We start from the raw sequence: 26567 nt of genomic DNA on the forward strand, positions 1-26567 counted from the left end.
AGCTTTTAAAACAAGACTGAAGACTTTTATGTTTGCTTTAGCTTCCTGCTAAATCTTAAATCTACAATGCTTCTATCTATTTTTTATTAATTTTCTTTATTTTATTACTAACTTTGCCTTTATGTTCTCACTTTCTAAAATGCATTTTTTTTTTACTTAGCCTTTCTAAAATGTTTCTAAAAGTTTTTTTAAACGTTGCCTTCATTTTCTATCTATTTTACTTTTTACTTATCTATTATTTTCTTTTATTGTATGACAATGTTTATATGTGAAGCACTTTGAGTCTGCCTTGTGTATGAAAAGTGCTATATAAATAAAGGTGCCTTGCTCGCGCACACTCTAAAAAACATTATACATATGTTATATACATGCTCTTCATCACGGACATGTACGCTTGTTTTACTCTTGTCATACTGGTATGACCACCATGTAGCTCTACTGGTGCTCCTCAGGTCATACTGGTATGACCACCATGTAGCTCTACTGGTGCTCCTCAGGTCATACTGGTATGACCACCAGTTCTGACGCTGCTGTAGCTCTACTGGTGCTGCCAGCCAAGCCGCCACCAGTATGGACAGTGATGAGGAAGCAGCCCCAGAGCCCCAGAGCCCTGCCCCAGGGAAACACCACATTGACAGGGAGGTTGTGGTCTCAAAGAGACGCAGATATGACAACGACTATATCACTATGGGGTTCACTCACACTGGGAGGGAGGACTTCCCTCAGCCTCAGTGTGTCACATGTGCACACGTTCTGGCTAATAACTGTTTGAAACCTTCTCTCAAACCACAGGAGTTTTTTGAGCGCCAATTGAGACAACTTTCTAACGCCAACAAAAGTCTAACAGCGACAGATACTATTAATGAGGCCGGGCTAGCGTCTTACATGGTCAGTTATAGAGTGGCTTAGTCAGGCAAGCCTCAGACGTTTGGAAAAAGATACTATTTCACATAGAAGCCGGTGAATTCTATGCATTACATTTTTGTAAAGCAGCAGAATTACAGACAAAAAACCCTTATGGTGAGCTGTCGTGGGGCTGGGGGCACACAGTAGGAGTGTCTCGGGGGGTTCATGATTTGATGATACATGACGTGAATTTGGGAACCCCTGAATTACATGAATGAGAGAATCTTGGTTTGAATGAGAATCTTGGTTTCAATTGTTTTTTGATGGGAATAAGTCATTCTAGTTTTTATGTGTACTGCAGACAACTTGAATAAATAGATGGTTTCGGTCAAACGTATAGTCTAATAGATTCCCTAGCCTCAATTTGTGGAAAAATGGACAAGACATTGTCCAGATGTACAGGGTGAGACACTTTTGTCCATGACTGATTGTGAATATTTGATAGAATTACAGCAAAAATGGGTCTGGATTATTTCATCAGTTACGTAACTGAGGCTGTAACATACAATTAAATCAACTCACCTTCTGCAGCCTTTGTTCCACTGGAGGGCGCTGGAGGGCTGGATGTGGTGCTGCTGGATGTTGCTTGGCCTGCAGGCTGTGTTCCACTGGAGGGCGCTGGAGGGCTGGATGTTATTTGACCTGCAGTCTGTTTTGAAACATACAGTTCATCCATACTGTCATAAGTCCAGTCATTCTACTGCATATAAGGTAGCACTGTAAAAATAAACTCCATATAATTTGACTAAGAACTACATTTAATTAGTAACAAGGTGTGACTGTAACGTTCAACAATAATAACAAGAAAATGCATCTCCTGAAGGAAATGCGGTGAGTGCAAAGTGAGGTTGAAAAAGGTTTTAATTCAGCCACACACAATTAGTAAAAGTGAGTGTGTGTGTGTGTGTGGTAGTAAAAGTGAGTGTGTGTGTGTGGTAGTAAAAGTGAGTGTGTGTGTGTGTGTGTGGTAGTAAGTTGGAGAAGTATGTTATTGACCTTATCCCTTCACATCTAGATAATCGAGATAAGCTCACAAAATGATGAGGCTTGTACCGTTGGAGTCTCAGCTTTCATTGTTTGAATAGATAGAGTGACATGAAGAATATGGTTTAGCATTAAGCTTCTACCCGAAGTCCACCCGATAAAGCCCCTAGCCTCTAGCCCCTAGCCTCTAGCCACCAGATAAAGGCCCTAGCCTCTAGCCCCTAGCCCCTAGCCTCTAGCCTCTAACCACCAGATAAAGCCCCTAGCCTCTAGCCCCTAGCCTCTAGCCTCTAGCCACCAGATAAAGCCCCTAGCCTCTAGCCCCTAGCCTCTAGCCTCTAGCCACCAGATAAAGCCCCTAGCCTCTAGCCACCCGATAAAGCCCCTAGCCTCTAGCCCCTAGCCTCTAGCCACCAGATAAAGCCCCTAGCCTCTAGCCCCTAGCCTCTAGCCACCCGATAAAGGCCCTAGCCTCTAGCCCCTAGCCTCTAGCCTCTAGCCACCAGATAAAGCCCCTAGCCTCTAGCCCCTAGCCTCTAGCCTCTAGCCACCCGATAAAGCCCCTAGCCTCTAGCCCCTAGCCTCTAGCCACCAGATAAAGCCCCTAGCCTCTAGCCCCTAGCCTCTAGCCTCTAGCCCCTAGCCTCTAGCCACCCAATAAAGCCCCTAGCCTCTAGCCCCTAGCCTCTAGCCCCTAGCCCCTAGCCTCTAGCCACCCGATAAAGCCCCTAGCCTCTAGCCCCTAGCCTCTAGCCTCTAGCCACCAGATAAAGGCCCTAGCCTCTAGCCCCTAGCCTCTAGCCTCTAGCCACCAGATAAAGCCTCTAGCCCCTAGCCTCTAGCCCCTAGCCTCTAGCCACCAGATAAAGCCTCTAGCCCCTAGCCTCTAGCCCCTAGCCTCTAGCCACCCGATAAAGCCCCTAGCCTCTAGCCCCTAGCCTCTAGCCTCTAGCCACCAGATAAAGCCCCTAGCCTCTAGCCACCAGATAAAGCCTCTAGCCCCTAGCCTCTAGCCCCTAGCCTCTAGCCACCAGATAAAGCCTCTAGCCCCTAGCCTCTAGCCCCTAGCCTCTAGCCACCCGATAAAGCCCCTAGCCTCTAGCCCCTAGCCTCTAGCCTCTAGCCACCAGATAAAGCCCCTAGCCTCTAGCCACCAGATAAAGCCCCTAGCCTCTAGCCTCTAGCCACCAGATAAAGCCCCTAGCCTCTAGCCTCTAGCCACCAGATAAAGCCCCTAGCCTCTAGCCACCCGATAAAGCCCCTAGCCTCTAGCCCCTAGCCTCTAGCCTCTAGCCCCTAGCCTCTAGCCACCAGATAAAGCCCCTAGCCTCTAGCCCCTATCCTCTAGCCCCTAGCCTCTAGCCACCAGATAAAGCCTCTAGCCCCTAGCCTCTAGCCTCTAGCCCCTAGCCTCTAGCCTCTATGAATGAATGAATGAATGAATGAATGAGTGTTTATTTCGATCACAGCATCAAAATTTCAACAAACAAATTCAAGGTAGTAACAAATACTATACAGCTGGTCGAAAAGGGTTGCGGCTGAAGCAAAGCTTATAGCTGCCGCACCCTCATTTCTCATTTCATTATAAAAAACCATAAGCAGTCTGATCGGAATGTCGCATATACATACACCCCACACACATACATACATATACCTACACAGTACGTCCCCCACCGACCATCCTCTATCCACAAACCTTCACAACTCAAAAAACAAAACAGGTCTAAATTTCCTAGTTTACATTACACATCCCATATCAATCCTATAACTAAAAAACAGTCCGAATCAAACAAACAAGAAAACTTCATGTTTGTTGCAAAATGAAGTTAATTATTTCCCTTTGTTGCTCTCTACTTTTTCACTTCTGTACTTTTCAAAAATATTGTTTTTAAACATTGTTTTTAAATGGGCAACATTTTTACTATCTTTAATATCTTCTGGTAAGCTGTTCCAAAGTTTCACTCCACAGACAGATATGCACATACTTTTCAACGTGGTACGAGCAAAAGGTTGCTTTAACTTCCCTCTCCCTCTTAGGTTGTACCCTCCCTCTCTTTCCCCAAACATTTATTGGATTTTTCCTGGAAGTAGATTGTGCTTTGCTTTATACAAAAATTGTGCAGTTTTGCAGTCCACTAGATCTCTAAATTTCAATGTTCTTGATTTTAAAAACAATACATTGGTATGTTCATAGTACCCCACATTATGCACTATTCTTATTGCACGCTTCTGCATGACACATATCGTGTGTAAGGTGCTTTTATATGTGTTACCCCAAACTTCGGCACAATAGGTCAGATAAGGAAGAACAAGAGTACAGTACAGTGAGTATAACGATTTATAATTAAGTATATGTCTTGTCTTACATAAAATACCTATTGTGCGTGATAGCTTGGACCTAACATATTTAATGTGAGGCTTCCAGCACAAGTTGTGGTCAATGATCACACCTAAAAATATATTCTCATATACTCTTTCAAGCTTAACTCCGTCAATTTCTACTTCCGTCTGTATATCTAGATGTTTATCCCGCTTTCCAAAAATCATATATCTGGTTTTTTTAATATTTAAAGATAATTTGTTAACATCAAACCACAACTTGAGCTTTTCTAGCTCTCCCGAGACAACCTTCAAAAGTTGATGGAGGTTCTTCCCAGCACAGAAGACATTCGTATCATCAGCAAAAACCACACAGTTAAACATATTTGAGACATTGCATATATCATTGATATATAAAATAAATAATTTTGGTCCGATTATTGACCCTTGCGGTACACCACATACAATTTCTGCAAAAGTAGACTTCGTGACACCCATCTGTACAAATTGCTGTCTCTTTTCAACGTAACTTTTTAACCAATTTAACCCCACCCCTCTGATCCCATATCTCTCCAGTTTCTGTAATAAAATTGCATGGTCAATAGTATCAAACGCTTTCTTTAAATCAATGAAAACCCCCAATGCATACTTCTTGTCATCCATTGCACTTGTTAACTCCTCAACCAGTTCCATCAAAGCCATTGCTGTTGATCTGCCTGCTCTGAAGCCATACTGACTTTCCATGAGCAACATGTGTTTATCGATGAAGCTGTCCAACCTAACCACAAAAAGTTTCTCCAGTATTTTAGAGAATTGTGGAAGCATTGATACTGGCCTATAATTTGTGTACAGGTTTTTTTCCCCAGATTTGTATAGTGGAATTACTTTAGCCACTTTCATTTTGTCAGGAAAACAGCCTGATTTAAATTAGAGATTACATATATATATTAAAGGGTCCACAATAGTATCGATCACTTGCTTAATTAAATTCATGTCAATTCCATTACAGTCTTGCGATGTTTTGTTCTTGAAATTACGAACAATGTCCATTATTTCGTTTTCGTCTGTATTTCGCAGAAAAATTGTGGCTGGGTTTCTTTCACTGAAATATTTTTCAATGCCTCCCCCCAGTGGAGGTTTTATTATCTAGCCCCTAGCCTCTAGCCTCTAGCCACCAGATAAAGCCTCTAGCCTCTAGCCTCTAGCCCCTAGCCTCTCGCCTCTAGCCTCTAGCCCCTAGCCTCTAGCCACCAGATAAAGCCTCTAGCCTCTAGCCTCTAGCCCCTAGCCTCTAGCCCCTAGCCTCTCGCCTCTAGCCTCTAGCCACCAGATAAAGCCTCTAGCCACCAGATAAAGCCTCTAGCCTCTAGCCTCTAGCCCCTAGCCTCTAGCCCCTAGCCTCTCGCCTCTAGCCTCTCGCCTCTAGCCTCTCGCCTCTAGCCCCTAGCCTCTAGCCTCTCGCCTCTAGCCCCTAGCCTCTAGCCTCTAGCCTCTAGCCATATAAACGGGGTCTTCACACACAAACGCCCGATACTTAACAATCATATTTCCAATCGATTAATTATTTTAACGCCAATGTAACAAGAAATACTGTAACCGTTTAAGCTCTACATTGTGTTTCTAGGTTAAATATTGACGTTAGGCTCTGCAACGTCCGAAATGGTTCGCTTTTGTGATAGCCACCTCACCAGAGGTCAATGAGACCAACTTAAGATATACAAAGCGGGTTTTGAATTAAACAGTTGATTCAGAAAAAAGTATAATTGATGTTGAAAATCTGTTTAGATTTAGATATTGAAGATATCAGTGTGTAGATTTGTTAAATATTTGAATGAAGTTAAACTTTGACCAAGTTGTGAAGTTTGAAGTGTCAGATAATGGCCATTGACTTCTATTATAAAATATAAGGTTTTAAAAGTTGTATATTTTAAAAACTATAGTTCGAAAACTAGTAGCTCATGATTCCAATCAAATATGAACATTTTACAATTGGAATGGAGTCTCTAGCTAAAAACACGTAGGAGGAGTAGAGTGCTAAAGTATTGGGAATAAAGAAGAATAAAGCCTAAGAAGAAGAATAAAGACAATATAGCAGTGTATTATCAATTACACAGAGACCACAAATAGTTGGCTGAACATACATGAGAGAGGTGAGGTGAAGAAGGGCGATCAGATGTCCCTTCTGCAGCAGCTGGGGACATGGGCATAGGATCCAAGAATGTTATAGAGTGGACAGAGTGAGACGATTACAAGCAAAAACATACACTGTGCATAAAAGTTAAAATGTTTAACTTTGGGCAGCCCTGCTCGTCGGCTGATCCAACGTGCCTAATAATCCTACTATCCGGTTGGAACACTAACAATGATCCAAAGAACACACCACGAAGAAAAAGTGTACCTCTCTGTCTGTTGGCCACCTGGAACTTCTTCGAAAGAAATTTGGATATTTTCGATTGAAATGATGCCTCGCCGTTCCAATCATCTAGGATTTGCCATAGAAAGGATCATGTGTCACGAGTCTTACGATGCAAACCACAAAACAAATTAAAATGGTGTACATTGCTTACCTTCTCTGATTGTAGCAGACCACAAAGGTTCGTCACAGTCTGAGTCCATAAGAACAAATCTGAAAGGAGGACGCTCATCGAAGTGTGCTTCAGAATAGCCCTTCTGCGCTATCACTTCAGTGGTGAATTCTAGTTTCTGTTCACACACACACACACACACACACACACACACACACACACACACACACACACACACACACTTTGTCTTTCTGAATTGCACAAAACCTTTCATTGCAGGATTAATTACATGCAAATGAGAATAAATGGCAGCAGAACACATACCGGAGGTTCAACTTTCCTTTCTGGATCGCTTGTGAGGTGGTAGACCTTCTCTTCCAGCGTACAGGCGGCCGGTTTGGAAATCTTGATGCATTTCTTCCTGAATTTGAGCACCTGTTTAGTAATAGCCTGAACACACAGGAACAAGAGGACCGAATGGTCAGCGATGGAGAGAGGGAGGAAGAGTGAGAGGGAGGTATTAACATGGGAGATGTTAGTTATCTTAGTTATTTTCAAGATAGCAAATCACAGAAACAGAAAGACTGTTGTACCCTCAAGAGAGGATGCTAAACTAAGTTATAGAGCCTAGCGCAGTCTAGCCTAGCCCAGTCCAGCTTAGCACATTCTAGGCTAGCCCAGTCCAGCCTACTTTAGTCTCTCCCAAGTTCTCCCTCCCCTAGTTTAGTAGTTTATCCCAGCTTGGTCTAGCACAGCTTAGCTCATCTTAGCCTAGCCAGCCTAGTCTGCCCGTCTATCCATGAATCTGTTTATCAACACACAGGGACTCTCGTTCTATTTCTTAATCGTAGACCATTTTGCTTGGTCACCTTGATCTCAGAGTCGTTGTTGACGGCCAAAAACACGTTAAAGATGAAGTCTTTTTTGTGGTATTTGTTCAGCTCCTTGTAAACCAGCACCAACGCGTGGTGCTTCACCGGCACACTGCTCTGAACCACGGAACCCAGTTGAGAAAGCGAGGACACGCGCCATTTAACGTGGCTGGTGGTGAAGTCCACCGTGGACTCAATGTCGGCACGTTGTTCCTTTACATGCAGAACACTGAAGCTCGGCTCATGCTCAGGCTCTGTGGAAACGTTAACATTACATTATTCCAGCCTGTTGGGAAATGATAATAGCCAGTATGAACATTGACACTCATAAGTCTCATTCAGTCTCTGAAAGTAAAACAATAACCATTATATTACAAGTGGTTCCATCAACAATTTTCTAATCCAGTTTGCATTTTTTAAATAATCAGGGATCTTGTAAATTGTGAAAACAAGAGGAAAACTGAACTGGGAGCCTTGGGATGAACGGCCTTCAGAGTTCCATGGTAATCAATAAAATATTAGAAAAATGGCATTGCTTTGTCTATTTAGTATCTTTTAAATATTAAATTCAATAAAACAAGTCTAATAAATAATAATAACAAGTATCAAAAGTCAATATGAGCTGTGTGAGCCAGCCCAATTTGAAACCAATACATTACTAAAATGGTGGGTCAACAAAAGCCAAAGCTGCCATGCACCAGATCCTATGACCCCCCCACCCCACAGTCAGAGTGTGTTCCTATCCTATGACCCCCCCAGCCCACAGTCAGAGTGTGTTCCTATCCTATGACCCCCCCACCCCACAGTCAGAGTGTGTTCCTATCCTATGACCCCCCCACCCCACAGTCAGAGTGTGTTCCTATCCTATGACCCCCCCACCCCACAGTCAGAGTGTGTTCCTACCCTATGACCCCCCCCACCCCACAGTCAGAGTGTGTTCCTATCCTATGACCCCCCCACCCCACAGTCAGAGTGTGTTCCTATCCTATGACCCCCCCAGCCCACAGTCAGAGTGTGTTCCTATCCTATGACCCCCCCACCCCACAGTCAGAGTGTGTTCCTACCCTATGACCCCCCCACCCCACAGTCAGAGTGTGTTCCTATCCTATGACCCCCCCACCCCACAGTCAGAGTGTGTTCCTACCCTATGACCCCCCCACCCCACAGTCAGAGTGTGTTCCTATCCTATGACCCCCCCACCCCACAGTCAGAGTGTGTTCCTATCCTATGACCCCCCCACCCCACAGTCAGAGTGTGTTCCTATCCTATGACCCCCCACCCCACAGTCAGAGTGTGTTCCTATCCTATGACCCCCCCACCCCACAGTCAGAGTGTGTTCCTATCCTATGACCCCCCCACCCCACAGTCAGAGTGTGTTCCTATCCTATGACCCCCCCACCCCCACAGTCAGAGTGTGTTCCTACCAGCAAGGCACAGAGAGTGTGGGAAATGGATAAACTTGAGCACAGATGGATCCTTGTCGACCACATCCACATCATAAATGGATCCAGCAGGTCTCCACGAGTCTTGGAGGAACTCAGAGAATTTGAACCAGGACAGGACCGAGTAGCGGACCAGAGCCTGCTCCGACACTTCAAACACCAGACCTGTAGCCGAACACTCATAGGTCCCCTGGCCTTCCAGCTGTACCCTAACACACACACACACACACACACACACACACACAGAATGTTTGAGGTTGGGACCGTGTTATTCTGGGACAGGCGTCAGGACCAAATGTCACTCACTGGAAGCTCCACTTAGAAATCCTTCTTGGGGTAACCTTCTCATACTCAGGACTCTGTAAGGCAGAAGAAGACAACAATAAAGAGCAATACTTCTAATTGTCTTAACTTAAAGGTCATTTATGTCATGTAAATTTAATGTAGGTATGGTAGGTAGGTGTAGGTATTCATTTTGTTTAAATTCACCTGCTGAGCTGCTTTGCATTTTTCACATTGTGGCTTGAAGTGCATCTCCTCTGTCATGATAAATAGTTATTGTCAATATCCAAACCGACAGCATGTCCAGTGTAAGAGTAATGTGTACATTAAGCCCTCCAATAACAGTTCATGATACACTGGCAGGCAGCATTCCTGGTTCAGTGATCCTGGATATATATTTTTGAACCCCCAGTGAAATACTTCTGTTGTCAGATCACCTCGTCATTGAGACTCAAAGCTCAATGGAAGAGTGACACTGCTCACCTTCATCCCCTTTATCATCTTCGTCGTCTGGCAAAAAGACAAAAAACAGAAAGAAGGGTGAGAAGGAGGTATTGAGAAACCTGGAGTTATGTAGCAGAGAGAAGAACCAGAAGGACCACGACTCTTACCAGAATCAGAACCATCCACAGGGATGTGATTTTTCCAGATTTTCCGACCTGAGAACATGACGAGTGTGAATCATGGAGATCCGTAAAAATAAATAAATAATAATTTGAAAAACATCGCAATGTAATAGGATTCCAATAAAAAAGGTGTTGTTTTAATGTTAAACAAATGTTTTAATTTTATCCTGTGTATTTCCACTGCTGCTGGACTGTTGCAACAAACACATTTCTCCTATGGGGGATTAATAAAGTTGTATCTAATCTAAATGTTACATATTAGGTCTTTAATATCTGAGGGGTTGACGTGTTTCATGTATATTTTAACTGATGAATGTTGGATTGCATCAGAGACCAGGAGGGTTTTAGAGTTGAACAGCCAGATAAGACTGCTTCAGTGTGCTGCTTTTACATCAGTCTTTTGTATTATAATATGATATTATGTACCTGTTTCTTTAGTCATCTAGAACCACACACGCACACGCACGCGCACACACACGCACACAAAGCAATTACAATGTGGTCAAAAGAAGTCTAAGCATTCAATGTCTCCGTTTCACATCATTGCCACCAGATTAGAGATAGCGTGTGACCGATTTGTTTTAGTAAACTATAGAAGCGATAGAAATGGAATGTGTGGAGTCTGGTGGGTTCAAGAAAATGTCAACCTCCAGAATAAAGTTTCTATTCGAAAATATCATGCCATGCGAAGTATGTTGGAAACAAGCAATGGTTTAGAATTTGTATCCCAGAATCCCCGACAGATATTCCAGAAAGCCACACACCTTTGACCTAGTTTAAAAAATGAAGTATGTATTTATACAATGAGCTCTCATTATGTTATCATATGATATATATTATATATCTGGTGTGTGTGAAATGTATTTTGACAGGGAAGAACTATGACAGAGGGTTATCCAGGTACACTTATTACTCCTGAGACTAGGAGACAACTCACCCAGCGCACCGTCCCCTTTAGGCGTTCTGCGGTGAGCAGCCTGTCTGCTGCTGAATGACTGCTTCTTTAAAAAGTACCATTTTATATGATTCCAACGTCCTGAAAGACAAATCAAGAGAATTTGCAAATGGCATTAAAAGTAAGGCTTTAGCCTGGAACTTGTCTTTGTTCTGCTGGGTGATGTTACCGTTACCTGTTTGACCAACCAGAGGCTTCACGTTGTTAACGTCAACATCACTGCCGTTGCCGGGCGCGTTAACGTCCACGTCCGTCCTTTCAGGGTCCGCTGGTTTCTCCTCAACGGGTCCCCCTTCAGCAGAGCAAGAGTTGAACGTAAAGTAAAGTAAAGTGATTTCTAAATCAATAACCAGCACTTATTGTATCTTTAGTTCATTGATACAGTAATTCAGATTGTTCAATTATTATTAATTATTATTCTCTCTCTCTCTCTGTCTCTCTCTCTCTCTGTCTCTCTCTCTCTCCCTCTCTCTCTCTCTCTCCCTCTTTCCCTCTCTCTCTCTCTCCCTCTCTCTCTCTCTCCCTCTCTCTCTCTCTCTCTGTCTCTCTCTCTCTCTCTCTGTCTCTCTCTCCCCTCTCCCTCTCTCTCTGTCTCTCTCTCTGTCTCTTTCTCTCTCTCTCTCTCTCTCTCTCTCTCTCCCTCTTTCCCTCCCTCTCTCTCTCTCTCCGCCGCGCTCCGCTGAGCCTCACACTAAAGGGTTGGCAGTTCAACTCCTCTCCGGGTCCTTCTGCAGACAGAGCCGATTGGGTTGATTAGCCAGCCTGGCCGTGTCCGTCCAAACATGGGCGCTTCCTGGGCCGTCACCTGTCCTGCCAGTGGACGGACGGCGCGTGATTGGACAGAACTGTGCTGTCCGCAGCTGTCAATCAAGTGAGATGTGGAGAGAGAGTTTTTCGGAGCCTCTGTCCTCCTGAGCCGCCAGGCGTGGAAATAATGGACTGTTAAGATAAGAGGTGGAGATGTAACGAGCCAGAGGGCCGGCAGGTGAACCGCTCTCCACCCTCAGAACCCGGCGCTCTTCTGGAAGGTTCTCCGGGGTCGATGGGTTCCCCTGGGGTCTGGGGGTTCCCCGGGTATCCATGGTGACCAGACCTCAAAGGGTTCTAGCACAGTTTACTATCTGGTCATCAAGCACTGGTGTCAATGGTGACCCGCTGGAGTCAGACTCCACCCCCTATAGTCAGACTCCACCCCCTATAGAGTCAGACTCCACCCACTATAGAGTCAGACTCCACCCACTATAGAGTCAGACTCCACCCCCTATAGTCAGACTCCACCCCCTATAGAGTCAGACTCCACCCACTATAGAGTCAGACTCCACCCCCTATAGAGTCAGACTCCACCCCCTATAGTCAGACTCCACCCCCTATAGAGTCAGACTCCACCCCCTATAGAGTCAGACTCCACCCCCTATAGTCAGACTCCACCCCCTATAGAGTCAGACTCCACCCCCTATAGAGTCAGACTCCACCCCCTATAGAGTCAGACTCCACCCCCTATAGAGTCAGACTCCACCCCCTATAGAGACACTCTGCTACAGACTCTTTCGGTTCTCAGTCCCGGGAAAGAGAGAAAAATACTCATAACATATTCTCTATCTTCACCCTCGTAGAGTCTGATACGGACATACTGCCAGCCTCTCTCTCTCTCTCTCACAGACAGAGACATGGGGAGGGAGAGAGAGAGAGAGAGAGAGAGAGAGAGAGTGGGCGTGGAGGTAGCTCGTCCCTGGCTGAGTCAATGTCATTGCTGACGTGATGATTGATATCTGGAGACGTCCTGTGAGAAAACCCCCCCCCACACACGACTCTCCCCCACGTATCACAGGTCACGTTCACATCCTCGTATCACAGGCCACATCATCCTATCACAGGTCACGTTCACATCCTCGTATCACAGGCCACGGTCACATCTACGTATCACAGGCCACGGTCACATCCACGTATCACAGGCCACGGTCACATCCACGTATCACAGGCCACGGTCACATCCACGTATCACAGGCCACGGTCACATCCACGTATCACAGGCCACGGTCACATCCACGTATCACAGGCCAGACAGACAGAGAGCCCTTTGTGACAGAGCCCTTTGTGATTACATTATGTCTATCAGACATGCTCTCAGCCCCAGTGTAGCAGCACCAATCAGCTCGCTTGAAAGCTAATTGATGCCATGCCCTCTCACCTGCGTCCAGGGACCATGATTGGTCGATGCAGTTGGGCACTCATTTAAATTAGACGCAGCTGGGGTGGTTGAGTTTATCCACTGGCCTCCATTGTTGGTGTAGGTTGCCTCTTGCTTAACCCAGCTGGTAAGTCTTACACTGTTTTATTCTTTGGTGAGTCATGTGTTTTACTTTTAATGCTGGCTTCTGTTTCTCTTAGTGTTCATGTGGTCGGTGATTCTGTCTCCTTTCACTCATTGCTGACAGTGACGTTGCAGTGAGTAATCCCGTACTTATTTCATGAGCTGGATGGATAGAGGTGTGTAGATGTGGTAACACTTTACAATAAGGTACACAGAAACGTAGGTAGTTACTGAGGAACGAATGAGTAACGAATGAGGAACGAATGAGGAACGAATGAGGAACGAATGATGAACGACGAAGTGACAGTTACTCAGTAACTACTGAGGAGTTACTGGTAAACAGACCAGGGGACTACTGAGGAACGAATGAGTAACGAATGAGGAACGAATGAGTAACGAATGATGAACGACGAAGTGACAGTTACTCAGTAACTACTGAGGAGTTACTGGTAAACAGACTAGGGGATACTGTATTAATGAATCATTATGTGAAATAGCAAACTGACCAATTGATTATGAAAGCAACTGAATTTTCCTGGGATTTCACAATTAGTTAATAAATTAACAAGGCACAGACGGGATGATTGTCATATTTTAATAAAGATATTCACAATACATACATTCATATTCACATTTAAGGTTTATTATGTGGCATTAGTAATGTTGAAGGCTTAAAAGCAATTGTCCACCACTGCAGGGCACGCTTTAAACCTGCCTCCCTTGGTTTCAAGCGCTGTCGAGGGCTGGCTTGGGTCCCACACTGGATCGACTGGTAGAGCTGGATCTGACTGATGAGTTGTTACTCTTTCGCGATCCATTCGTTCCCCAGTAGTTAAGCTTTATGAATCATTCGTTTACCAGTAGTGAAGCTTTTTGTGTACCTTCATGTAAAGTAATGCATCATACTGAGTTGTTACTCTTTCGCGAACCATTCGTTCACCAGTAGTTAAGCTTTTTGAATCATTCGTTTACCATTAGTGAAGCTTTTTGTGTACCTTCATGTAAAGTAATGCATCATACTGAGTTGTTACTCTTTCGCGAACCATTCGTTCACCAGTAGTTAAGCTTTATGAATCATTCGTTTACCATTAGTGAAGCTTTTTGTGTACCTTCATGTAAAGTAATGCATCATACTGAGTTGTTACTCTTTCGCGAACCATTCGTTCACCAGTAGTTAAGCTTTATGAATCATTCGTTTACCAGTAGTGAAGCTTTTTGTGTACCTTCATGTAAAGTAATGCATCATACTGAGTTGTTACTCTTTCGCGAACCATTCGTTCACCAGTAGTTAAGCTTTTTGAATCATTCGTTTACCATTAGTGAAGCTTTTTGTGTACCTTCATGTAAAGTAATGCATCATACTGAGTTGTTACTCTTTCGCGAACCATTCGTTCACCAGTAGTTAAGCTTTATGAATCATTCGTTTACCAGTAGTGAAGCTTTTTGTGTACCTTCATGTAAAGTAATGCATCATACTGAGTTGTTACTCTTTCGCGAACCATTCGTTCACCAGTAGTTAAGCTTTTTGAACCATTCGTTTACCAGTAGCGAAGCACTTTCGGGTTAGTTATAAAACCCCAAACCACTGTTGATGACAATGAGGGATCTACAGCCACTTTAGTTAAAAATGTATACAACATAGGGAAATATATATACATATACTGCGCTCATGACACATAATAACATATAACATAATAACAGGATAATATAGAAAATATTAACAATTTAAAACACAAACAGAAACAAAAAAAGGCATTTTAAAATGTAACAAAAAAAGGCACTCTAAAAACAAAACAAAAACCAGCTCTCTTCATCTGACACGGCTGTAGCGATCCATCGCCTCTTCTGGGGTGAGGACTGAAACAAAGAAAATTATAAACATGTATTAACAGTAGTATTTTGTCAGGATGATGGTAGTGCAGTTGGTTAGGGGTTTACTAGTATTAATACTATTCTTGTATTAGGGTTATATAGTGGCAAGTTAGTTCTAAATTACATTCTAGAGTAATGAATGTACAGAGGTATAATAATAATAATTATTAAATTGTAATTTCCAGTAGTATCAAGAGTACTGTGAGTGTACTGTCTATTCAAGTAGTATTATCTGTACTCTTTAACAGTAGGTTATTATAAATCAAATGAGCACAACTAGAGAGTAAAGTGGGAGTACTGTATAGTTTAGACAAGTGGTAGAATAAGTGGATTATATAGTTTAGTGTTATTTGAAAGCCATGTTCCTGCTGTAGCTTCATCCATTATGCTGCTTTGAACAGTCAGACGTGTTCAGACGTGGCTTTGATATTATAAGCAGACTTGGGACCAGCTGACCACCTAGCTTGTTAAAGAAATGGGTAAGAATTGATCAATTAATCCAGCACCATGAATATAACCATAACCAAAAACTTTTTTATTTTCTACTTAGTAGACTAACTTAAAGTGGCTTAACTGACCTCAATCTAATTTATGTCATTGCTGTTCTAAGTTCCTTCCCATTCCCAAAGCACTTTCCGGTTACGATATCATGTAAAGGTAGATACTTGGTTACTGCAATGTTCAAGTACAAATGGAGTAAATATTACTAGCATCCTCTTGTCTTGGATCCCCTCTAGACACTAGCCTTCAACCAGTTAAGGTGAGCACCCTTATTTTAACATCATAAAACCAGGAAGTAGAAAAGAGGTTTAAAAGTAACACTATTATAGTGTTTTCATAGTGACGTTCATCAGTTATTAATCATTACACTGTGTACAACTACATTTCACAGTCACATGAATCTGAGTATATATGTTAAGTATGCTTAACATTTAAAATAAAAAATTAATTACCTGCTTCCTCTGCTGCAGTTTGGCTACTGCGCTGTTCGGATTGTTCCCGCTGACTCGATGGCGCTGTAACATTTTGGAGCACAGAAAGCATGGTTGGTGTAAGGGGCTCAAAACCTTATGAAGGATATTGATGAATGCATACTAGGGGTGTGATCGGCTACACGTGTACACGTGTAACCGGTTAGTAAATCATAACCGTTTAGGAAAAATCAGTAAACGAAAACCGAAAAAAAAAAAAAATCAAAATCAAAATTAACATGTACTATTTATTTAGAGATTAATAAAGCTACAAATGTTCCACTTTGACAACGTTAATGCGCTAAGAAATGCACGTGATAAATGTTGGGTAATTGACCACCGTGCATTACGTCATGTAACACGTAAGTTTCACTCCCCCCCCCCTTTCCGCCATGTTGGAAGGTACGCCCCTCCGAGTGCAGCTGAGCTTTGCGTTATTGTTGACACGGTAGCTGCTAGCAGAGGAGGTTGTTGAAATTCTGTACTGTTTTAACAATGCCTGGAAATAACTGCTGCGTTAAAAACTGCTTCAATGTGGGTTACAGTTTGTCAGGTTCCCTAAATGGACAACGCAGTTGTCCCACACTACAAGATTTTTTAATCTTATGTGATTTTTGAGTCGGATGTACACCACACACATAAAGAGAATCTCAGCCCATTTCTTGCTCTCCGATCGTAAATACAAATACATGAGATTCGAACACAAGACGGAACACCACACACGGACAATCTAGTCCTCTAATGTCCCGCTGCAGGGCCGTGGAGGTAGAACTAGAGCGACTCGTCAACAGTGAAGATGGATCAGCGTCTTTTGACGGCAGTGGTTTCCGCGGTGCTTATGCTTACATAATATCAGAGAATATCCGCGTCAGTTCAATTAATGAATAAAGATCATAAACTGAATGGCTGTGCAAGTGTTGTGAGACACGGCTGCGAACCGGCAACTTAAAACAAAGTAGTGCCGGTTTGGTTCCGTGCCGCTGCCGTATCCAGTGGAATAGCAATAGCTATTATTATTATTATTGACTATAATGGTTTCTAATGTCTTCTTGTGTTCTCTGCATTTTCACTAGGACCCTTTTCCTTCGCCTTATTCTTCTCCATTTATTTCTATCTCGTAATGTCTCCTGCGTCTCTATGTTGCGTATTTCCTCATGTTTCTATGCCGCTCTGACAACGTTGCCCCTGGCAACCGATAGCCGTGGATGCCATCATGGCGGACGGGCTCAAACCCCTCCCCTCCCCTTCCCAAAAATCACGTGACTCCTCATTCTCAATAGCGCGACTGCGGTCCACTTAAAAAACAAACAAAAAACAAACGGTTAACCGTGTACACGAAAAAAAAGGGGTCGTGTAACCGTTTACAATTTTTTGTAACCGTTCACACCCCTAATGCATACAGTGACGTTTTTGTTCATTTGAAAATTGTATGGATACCTTAAAAAATATATATATACAGTTAGTTAAGAAATAAGGGTTTTATTCACTTTGGGCAATGACATTATCCATTGTCTTTAATGTTATAATATGTAATAATAATATGTATGATCATATGTCATTTTGATTTAGGACAAATCATCATCAACTCATTTGTCATGGTTCCACATGCATGTCTTCTACATTGTGTAGAAGACATGTTTGAGAGATTCAGTTGTTAACATTACATACTGTAACTATGGACTAAAATGAAAAGAAAAAAAACAGGGAGAAAGGTATTACCGTAATAGCACTATAACAGTGTAATGTAGCAGTCTTCGGGTTTTTTAGTAGTTAAAAACAACTCCAAAAACTATTCAAAGACGTGGTAACTGGCGCTAACAGAATAACTTTACAAGTCCAATTTCAAAGCTTGGACCACATTTTCATCGCATATCGCCTAATTTAACATTAGATAAGTGGTTGAACCGTCGGTCTTTTGACCTAGTTAAGAGTTAAACTTTTGTGTTTGACAGATAATTAAAATTTGCTTGCAACGTCGGCTATCTAGCCAGCTAGCAATCCATTGGTTAGTGACAAGGTTAGCTAGCAAGGCCAAAAAATACGTGATAAACAGACGTGGTACGATGTCAAATTAGCTCATTTTAGGAAGCTAAGCAATGTGACCGAATCATTACACTCTCAATTAATAATTAAATAACTTTAAAGCATGTACTTACATTCTAACATGGCTGTCTCTACATGTGGAAGCTCTTCCGTGGGCTGCCTTTTTCTCTTACTCTTTCGCTGAGTCTCCATTGTCAAGTCCTTCTGCACGACCTCCTTGCCCGTCGACGGAAGAGAGTGGGCGTGTCCGACGCATGGGGTAAAACGATCTGCGTATTATAACGTGCCCCTACCCACTGTACACGTCCGTCGACGACTTTACAAGGGACGTTCCCGAATTGCATTGTGGGTCCGCATGTGCAAGACTATCAAGACTAGTCTTATTGAGGGAAGACAGACTTTTAAAAAGAAATTAAAATTGATAAAATGGCTCCAAAAGAAGAAGTTACTTAAAGCCAAAATAAAATGCAAACTCTGCAAAAAGAGCATGAAAATGAAGGAAAACGCAAACGTTGACGGACTGCAGTGGTAAGTATTCTTTTTTTTGTACGGTTTTTATCGATGACTTCCTTTGTTTACTGATATGTCATGTTATAAATTCAAGTTCAGTAACATTAATATTTATCATGAAGAAATGTGTTGTCTTCTGTAGGCAGTGCCGACGTAATAAACATAGAGGGAAAACGACGAGGAAGTCAGTGAGGTGCGGGTCACTTTTTGAGAGGAGCAAATTGTCCCTATTCAGCTGGATGAAATACATTTATAGGTAAGGTATGCAGTAGGGCTGTACGGTATGGACTACAATTTATATCACGGTATGATTTGAGGCATATACGGTAATGCCGTATTATATCACGGTATGTTCATTTTATCTTCTAATTTCTATATAAATGTTTCTGAAGGGGTATCATCAGCCAATCAGCGTTCACTCCCTGAGGGACGTAACATAACAGCCAATCAGCGTTCACTCCCTGCAGTCCAGACTAGAGTGAATCGCAGCACTCCCGGAGCTCTATATCTAAATAATATAATTAAGCAATAGATCACGACAGGCTGTGGTATACGGTCATTATACCACAGTTATTGAGTAATTGTAATTGTTGTAATTTAATGTTATTATTGTGTCATGCACACAGTTATGACTTATGCCTTCTTAGGCTTTAAAAACACTTTGAAACTCATCAAATTCACATCGTTTTGGCCAGAGGACCAGCATAATTTCTTAACCGTGCAAACAAAATAATCTTTGACTTTGACATGTTCTAGAATTTTTTATTAATTGTCGGTCCTAATGTTTATTTTTCTGTCTTCTACTACTTTATCACAGTATGGAAGGGGGAGATTTGGAGCTACCTGGAGGAGGAGAAAATGGGTCTTCTTCCTTGGCAGATTGCTGCATGACATTGGCCACGAACACCAATAACATTTCATTGAGTTTTGTTGAAACTTCTTTTCTTTGTTAGATTTTTTCAGTGTTCTTCAGAAATGCCTTGTTAAAAGTGCAGCCTTTATTTTTGTTCCATTTTAAAATGCCTTTTTTTGTTTCTGTTTGTGTTTTAAATTGTTAATATTTTCTATATTATCCTGTTATTATGTTATATGTTATTATGTGTCATGAGCGCAGTATATATATATATATTTCCCTATGTTGTATACATTTTTAACTAAAGTGTCTGTAGATCCCTCATTGTCATCAACAGTGGTTTGGGGTTTTATAACTAACCCGAAAGTGCTTCGCTACTGGTAAACGAATGGTTCAAAAAGCTTAACTACTGGTGAACGAATGGTTCGCGAAAGAGTAACAACTCAGTATGATGCATTACTTTACATGAAGGTACACAAAAAGCTTCACTACTGGTAAACGAATGGTTCAAAAAGCTTAACTACTGGTGAACGAATGGTTCGCGAAAGAGTAACAACTCAGTATGATGCATTACTTTACATGAAGGTACACAAAAAGCTTCACTACTGGTAAACGAATGGTTCATAAAGCTTAACTACTGGTGAACGAATGGTTCGCGAAAGAGTAACAACTCAGTATGATGCATTACTTTACATGAAGGTACACAAAAAGCTTCACTAATGGTAAACGAATGATTCAAAAAGCTTAACTACTGGTGAACGAATGGTTCGCGAAAGAGTAACAACTCAGTATGATGCATTACTTTACATGAAGGTACACAAAAAGCTTCACTACTGGTAAACGAATGATTCATAAAGCTTAACTACTGGTGAACGAATGGTTCGCGAAAGAGTAACAACTCAGTATGATGCATTACTTTACATGAAGGTACACAAAAAGCTTCACTAATGGTAAACGAATGATTCAAAAAGCTTAACTACTGGTGAACGAATGGTTCGCGAAAGAGTAACAACTCAGTATGATGCATTACTTTACATGAAGGTACACAAAAAGCTTCACTACTGGTAAACGAATGATTCATAAAGCTTAACTACTGGTGAACGAATGGTTCGCGAAAGAGTAACAACTCAGTATGATGCATTACTTTACATGAAGGTACACAAAAAGCTTCACTAATGGTAAACGAATGATTCATAAAGCTTAACTACTGGTGAACGAATGGTTCGCGAAAGAGTAACAACTCAGTATGATGCATTACTTTACATGAAGGTACACAAAAAACTTCACTAATGGTAAACGAATGATTCATAAAGCTTAACTACTGGGGAACGAATGGATCGCGAAAGAGTAACAACTCATCAGTCAGATCCAGCTCTACCAGTCGATCCAGTGTGGGACCCAAGCCAGCCCTCGACAGCGCTTGAAACCAAGGGAGGCAGGTTTAAAGCGTGCCCTGCAGTGGTGGACAATTGCTTGTAAGCCTTCAACATTACTAATGCCACATAATAAACCTTAAATGTGAATATGTATGTATTGTGAATATCTTTATTAAAATATGACAATCATCCCGTCTGTGCGTTGTTAATTTATTTACTAATTGTGAAATCCCAGGAAAATTCAGTTGCTTTCATAATCAATTGGTCAGTTTGCTATTTCACAGAATGATTCATTAATACAGTATCCCCTAGTCTGTTTACCAGTAACTCCTCAGTAGTTACTGAGTAACTGTCACTTTAGGGCCCCTGGTTGTTCATCATTCGTTACTCAGTAACGAATACAGTAGTCCCCTGGTCTGTTTACCAGTAACTCCTCAGTAGTTACTGAGTAACTCACTTCGTCGTTCATCATTCGTTACTCATTCGTTCCTCAGTAGTCCCCTGGTCTGTTTACCAGTAACTCCTCAGTAGTTACTGAGTAACTGTCACTTCGTCGTTCATCATTCGTTACTCATTCGTTCCTCATTCGTTACTCATTCGTTCCTCAGTAGTCCCCTGGTCTGTTTACCAGTAACTCCTCAGTAGTTACTGAGTAACTGTCACTTCGTCGTTCATCATTCGTTACTCATTCGTTCCTCATTCGTTCCTCATTCGTTACTCATTCGTTCCTCAGTAACTACCTACGTTTCTGTGTACCTTATTGTAAAGTGTTACCGTAGATGTAATTTGGGCTTTTGAGGTTGGCCTTATTGTGTATTTGTTCACTGCACACATGGCTTCTGCACTTCCTATGGACTTGTAATTTCACTCTATAGTACTGGCCACTTAGTCCCTAAATTTGTTTTTGTTATAGTGGTAAAATAGTGCGTTTATCAAAATAACTTTTTGTCACTTGAGAGTAAAATTGAACTTCCTGTTAAACTTGCTGTTGTTAACGCTCCATGTATTTTTCAATGTGTGTTTTGTATGACTTGTGTTTGACGAGGTGACTGTCTTGACTCGTGGGGGGGCCCCCTGTGGCCCCCCCAGAGCAACGACTACCTCCACCGTGTGCACTGAGACCCTGGTAACCATGGCAACAGAAAGGGGAAACTGAAGCGTCTTTTGTGAAAGGGCGACACTTGGGAGCCGCTATGGCATGGGGAGAACTCTCCAGCAGAACCCGGGCCTACAGGACAATGTTCAGCTGTAGCTGATGTTTGTCAGTATCCTAAAGAACAGTTTCTTTCATAGTTTTAATCAGGATGGTGAAGCCTGACCCCCACTTTGCTCTGGTGGTTCTTGTGCTCTGATCCTAGTCTTCAGGTCCTAGAGTCTTCAGGTCCTAGAGTCTTCAGGTCCTAGAGTCTTCAGGTCCTAGAGTCTTCGGCTCCAGCCCCACTTTGATGTTCCATGCATGATGCTCTTCTGGTCCAATCCCACGTTAATGTTCCATGATGACCTGCTCCAATCCCACTTTGATGTACCATACCACACTTTTCTAGTACCATACTGTACCCTACCCTGAAGGTCTTCTGGTCCCAGCCACGCTTGATGTTCTGTATCGTGGTTCTTTTCTGGTCCAGCAGCACTCTTGTCTGACATGCAGCAGACGAGTGGCCATGGTACTGGGAGGCAGGCCATGCTTGTGGAATGATCAGACTTCTTTTAGGGGACTTTGCGGTCTTGACTTTGACACACTCGTCTTTAGGTACAGTCACTCCTATGGTGCTGGAAGCCACAGTTTTGCTTTTTGTTACCTTTTAGCAACTTGGTATTTTGTAGTTGCTTTAATTTAAATGATTTGCTTGTTCTCTGCCTTGCCTGTAGGATTGTCCTGTCAACCGCATTCCTGGTTTGAAAGCCCTTAAAGTATTTCACTATTGAAATCTGATCTGCTTAGAGTTGGTGGTTCGACATTGGGTAGTCATGCAGATACCAGACTGACCTGGAGGGATGGATGTATTTTTACCTTCACCCCATTCAGTATTCTCACCTGCATATAGTTAGGGTTTGCAGCTATAATGTCCTTATTGATTAAAAACTGCATTGACATGGATAAGCAGCTTAATGGCCTGAAGATGAGTCTTTAAATAGTTCACTTGTCAATAGGCTACCATAATCAATGTATTGCCACATTTCATTAACCACAACAAGCAGTCCCATGTTGCCAAGTCCTATTGTAGACATTTTAGTTTACGTTTGGTTATCAAAATGTCTTTCTAATCATCTAGCGCACATGTTTACTATGTTCTGACTTTGAATTTGTATCCGTCCTCTAGAGCATGAGGACCAACAAAGTCGCTATCGCAAGTCTGCCTGACAGTGTCCCAACACTTGTTGCTGCCTGAATAAACTGTTTTAATCAACGCATGGTTTGTGTTTTCATGCTGGCTTTGCAAGAAATGCCTGGAAATGTGTTGCTTAAAGTTCTTGGGGATTTGAACTTTGATATTTTATACTCTTGACATTCTTTCCTAAAAGTTGCAACTATATATTTTGTAATTCCATTTGAATAAAAATATCCTCCCTACAACTTATGCTGATCTCATTTGCAATCCAAGTCTCTAAAATAAGTTCTGTGCTAGTGTTGAGTCAGTATACTTTCATTGATGGGAGCTGAGCAGCTCACAGGTGATTCCAGAGTAGTTACTGACGCATATCAATATTAAAATAAATTCTAGGAGACACTTCATATAAAGGGTCCCCTACTTTCCCACTTGATCCAGCAAACATGTGGGTGGACATTCCCGAGTGGCTGCTGATTGGTAACACCTGGATGTCAATGGGACCTTAAAGAGACCTGGCTCCATACTAAGGTGGTGTGTGTGGTGAGGCCCTGCACCCAGGGAGATCTTCTCCCCAGAGTTGGCGGGTAGCAGAAAGACGAGCAGGACTAGGTGGCAGGTTGAGGCTGTACTACTGCGTCACATCCGGGTACCGTGGGGTACGGCTCTTTGTAGTACAGCTCGTTGCACTTGGCCTGAAGTGGGCAGAGGTTCAGCAGTAGAGGACTCTCTGGGTAGGAAGGACCGTTAGTGGTCCAGCCTGTGTGGACCACTAACGGTGGTCAATCTTTTGAAAAGCGGCAAGTGTCACATGGACGTGTAGTACAAAGCAGGAGGCACTCGTCCTTCAGTTTGACGTTTGTGATCGGATGCACCGGATCACAACCAAGGTCTAACGTCCATACTTGATCAAAAGTTAAAAAGATGAACTACGTATTCAGAACAATGGTCTTATGTTATTATCTTTTGACAGAGGGTTATGCAGGCAGACTCCTCTCTCACCCAGCGCGCTCCCAGCTCTCCCGTCCAGAGGGTCGGACAGCTCACAGTCCGACAAGCTCCCCTGTCCGCTGCTGCCTGGAGAACTCGGACCATCAACTTGATTTGTTACGTGTTCTGAAAGACATTTATAAACTTAAATAAAAGATAATATTGAATTTTTATCTTGCCTTCACGCTATATGAATCAAATAAGTGTGGAGAAAAACATTGAGTTACCAAGGTATCACTCTCCCCCTGTACAGATGCGTGTGTGTGTGTTGCGATGCGTGTGTGTTGATTATGCAGTGTGTGTGTGTGTGTGTGTGTGTGTGTGTGTGCTGCTTGTGTTTGTTGATTATGTCTCTTTTTTTAGCTACTGTCATGCTCCCCCTTTAAATTGCCCCTTGAGGATGAATGAAGTGATTTGAATGGAATTGAATTATTATACCCACGGAGCGTGAACAAGAAGCCCTCACACATGAGGGACTCATGGCCTTGACGGCACTCTGGGAGGTTCTGTTTACGGCAACACCACAATTTACGGCAGCTACGAGTGGGTTGGGAGCAGAGCTATTGTTTGGAGTAAAAGCCGGCTGAATCATTTATCTTTAAATTCGTAAATGACTGAGGTGCACTACTGAGGTGATGAATCCTCATCTAGGTTTTAAGTGCGTACATTAAGTGCCAGGACGTCCAACAGACAATAGTGGGCGGGCCGGGGGACATGTGGCTATGCAGAGTCCAGGTGAACTCTGAACAGGTGAGTTTTGAGTCTTTTGCGGAAGCTGGTGAGCGACTCTGCTCACCAGATATATGCATGCATGTTACAGAAAATTAAATAATGGCCATCGGCCGTAAACAAGGGCAAATGTATATATATACGATAACTGGGGGATCACGTGACTATGACAGTCACGTGACTTGTCTTCTCCTTCATTCATCATGATAGGAGGACTTGAACGGTGGTATGGGCTGATATTTAAAGTGTTTAGTGACGTAGCCACGGGTGTGCATGGGTGTGCCTGGGACACCCAAGCGTGGTCCTGGCACACCTAAATATTTTGAATTGAATTTGATAGGACTTATCTGTAGCCTAGGCTATTTCCTTATTTTTCGTTGATTCGTTTGAAGTTGTGGGTGAGTTTCAACGAGACCGCTCTCGTTGGCACTCAACAGCCAATCACCGTACTGACCGCTTCTAAACTCGTGCACGAGAATCGACGTGAGGGGACGTTAGGGGGCGTGACTCTTAGTTCACTCTTAGTGATTTATCCTTAGATAAAAAGCTTTGTGAATACGGCCCCAGGTCTGCACTATATGTTAAGGGTATCCATGTTTTCAACTCTTTATTTTACAATCAGTGGGGAGAACGTTCTTGCTAGTTGTTCATGGAAGAATGAACATGAAGGAGCAGGCAGAACGCTGTAGACAGTATGAGACGTTCTTGCTGGTACACAGCACAGAGGCTGCCAAAATAGGAAATTAAAATGAACCAGGCTTTATCACCTAAAACAATTGAAGCTCAACCTACTCCTCAACTGTACACTAAAAATGTAATGTCTGTTCAAAACAAAAAGAACCCTTTCAGACTGCTTCTGTAGTTTATTTTATAAAATAAATGTTATACAGTCGACGGCCTGCTTAACCATCGTCGTCCGCCGTCTGCCCTGTTAGCAGCACTCGGCCCTACCTACCAGTACAGGTAGGTACCAGTACCTACCAGTACAGGTAGGTACCAGTACCTACCTGTACTGGTAGGTACCTGGTACCAGGTACCTGGTACCTACCTACCAGTACAGGTAGGTAGGGCAGAGTACCTGGTACCTACCTACCAGTACAGGTAGGTAGGGCAGAGTACCTGGTACCTACCTACCTGTACTGGTAGGTACCTGGTACCAGGTACCTGGTACCTACCTACCAGTACAGGTAGGTAGGGCCGGGTACCTGGTACCTACCTACCTGTACTGGTAGGTAGGTACCAGGTATATATATGGACGCCTATATATCCGTATGGTCACTCCGGAGCACAGGGGAGGTCCTCTATCCTCCAGGAGATCCCTTTAGTCACTCCGGAGCACAGGGGAGGTCCTCTATCCTCCAGGAGATCCCTTTAGTCACTCCGGAGCACAGGGGACATCCGCTATTCTCCAGGAGATCCTTCACTCCGGAGCACAGGGGGTATCCTACCGCGGTAAAGTTGGTTCGTTATTGGATATTGGCTTGACATTCGGTTTTATCTGTGCTTTTAATCGGAGACCACGGCAGTGTCCGCTTAATTAAAGAGTGTAGCTTATAGCATCATCATCATACTTTTATTCCTACTATAAGATTACTGTCAACTATCCTCACGATTTCAAGTTTTACCAGAAAACAGCGTCTCCACATTGTCAACCTACCGTCATTCGCCGTGGTC

The 26567-nt window shown here is 42.9% G+C and overlaps 1 protein-coding gene and 1 long non-coding RNA gene across 2 annotated transcripts; both read right to left on the reverse strand.

The window, feature by feature from the left end:
• Positions 1–6496: 6496 nt before the first annotated feature.
• On the reverse strand, positions 6497–24634 carry LOC311360704 (uncharacterized protein; the record flags this gene model as incomplete). Its single annotated transcript, XM_084480813.1, has 14 exons — positions 6497–6546; positions 6608–6691; positions 6777–6912; positions 7059–7184; positions 7604–7860; positions 9031–9257; positions 9355–9407; positions 9538–9587; positions 9814–9840; positions 9942–9989; positions 10894–10992; positions 11087–11206; positions 24177–24290; positions 24607–24634. 14 exons carry the CDS (start codon positions 24632–24634, stop codon positions 6497–6499), a joined length of 1419 nt encoding a protein of 472 aa, XP_084336939.1.
• On the reverse strand, positions 14974–18298 carry LOC311360648. Its single transcript, XR_014638464.1, has 3 exons — positions 18222–18298; positions 16048–16110; positions 14974–15079 (listed from the first exon to the last, which is right to left on the reverse strand). It is a non-coding gene; the product is annotated as an uncharacterized lncRNA (long non-coding RNA).
• Positions 24635–26567: the final 1933 nt, after the last annotated feature.

This window comes from Micromesistius poutassou (assembly GCF_964030765.1).
Source record: "Micromesistius poutassou genome assembly, chromosome: 16".
Taxonomy (NCBI): domain Eukaryota; kingdom Metazoa; phylum Chordata; class Actinopteri; order Gadiformes; family Gadidae; genus Micromesistius; species Micromesistius poutassou.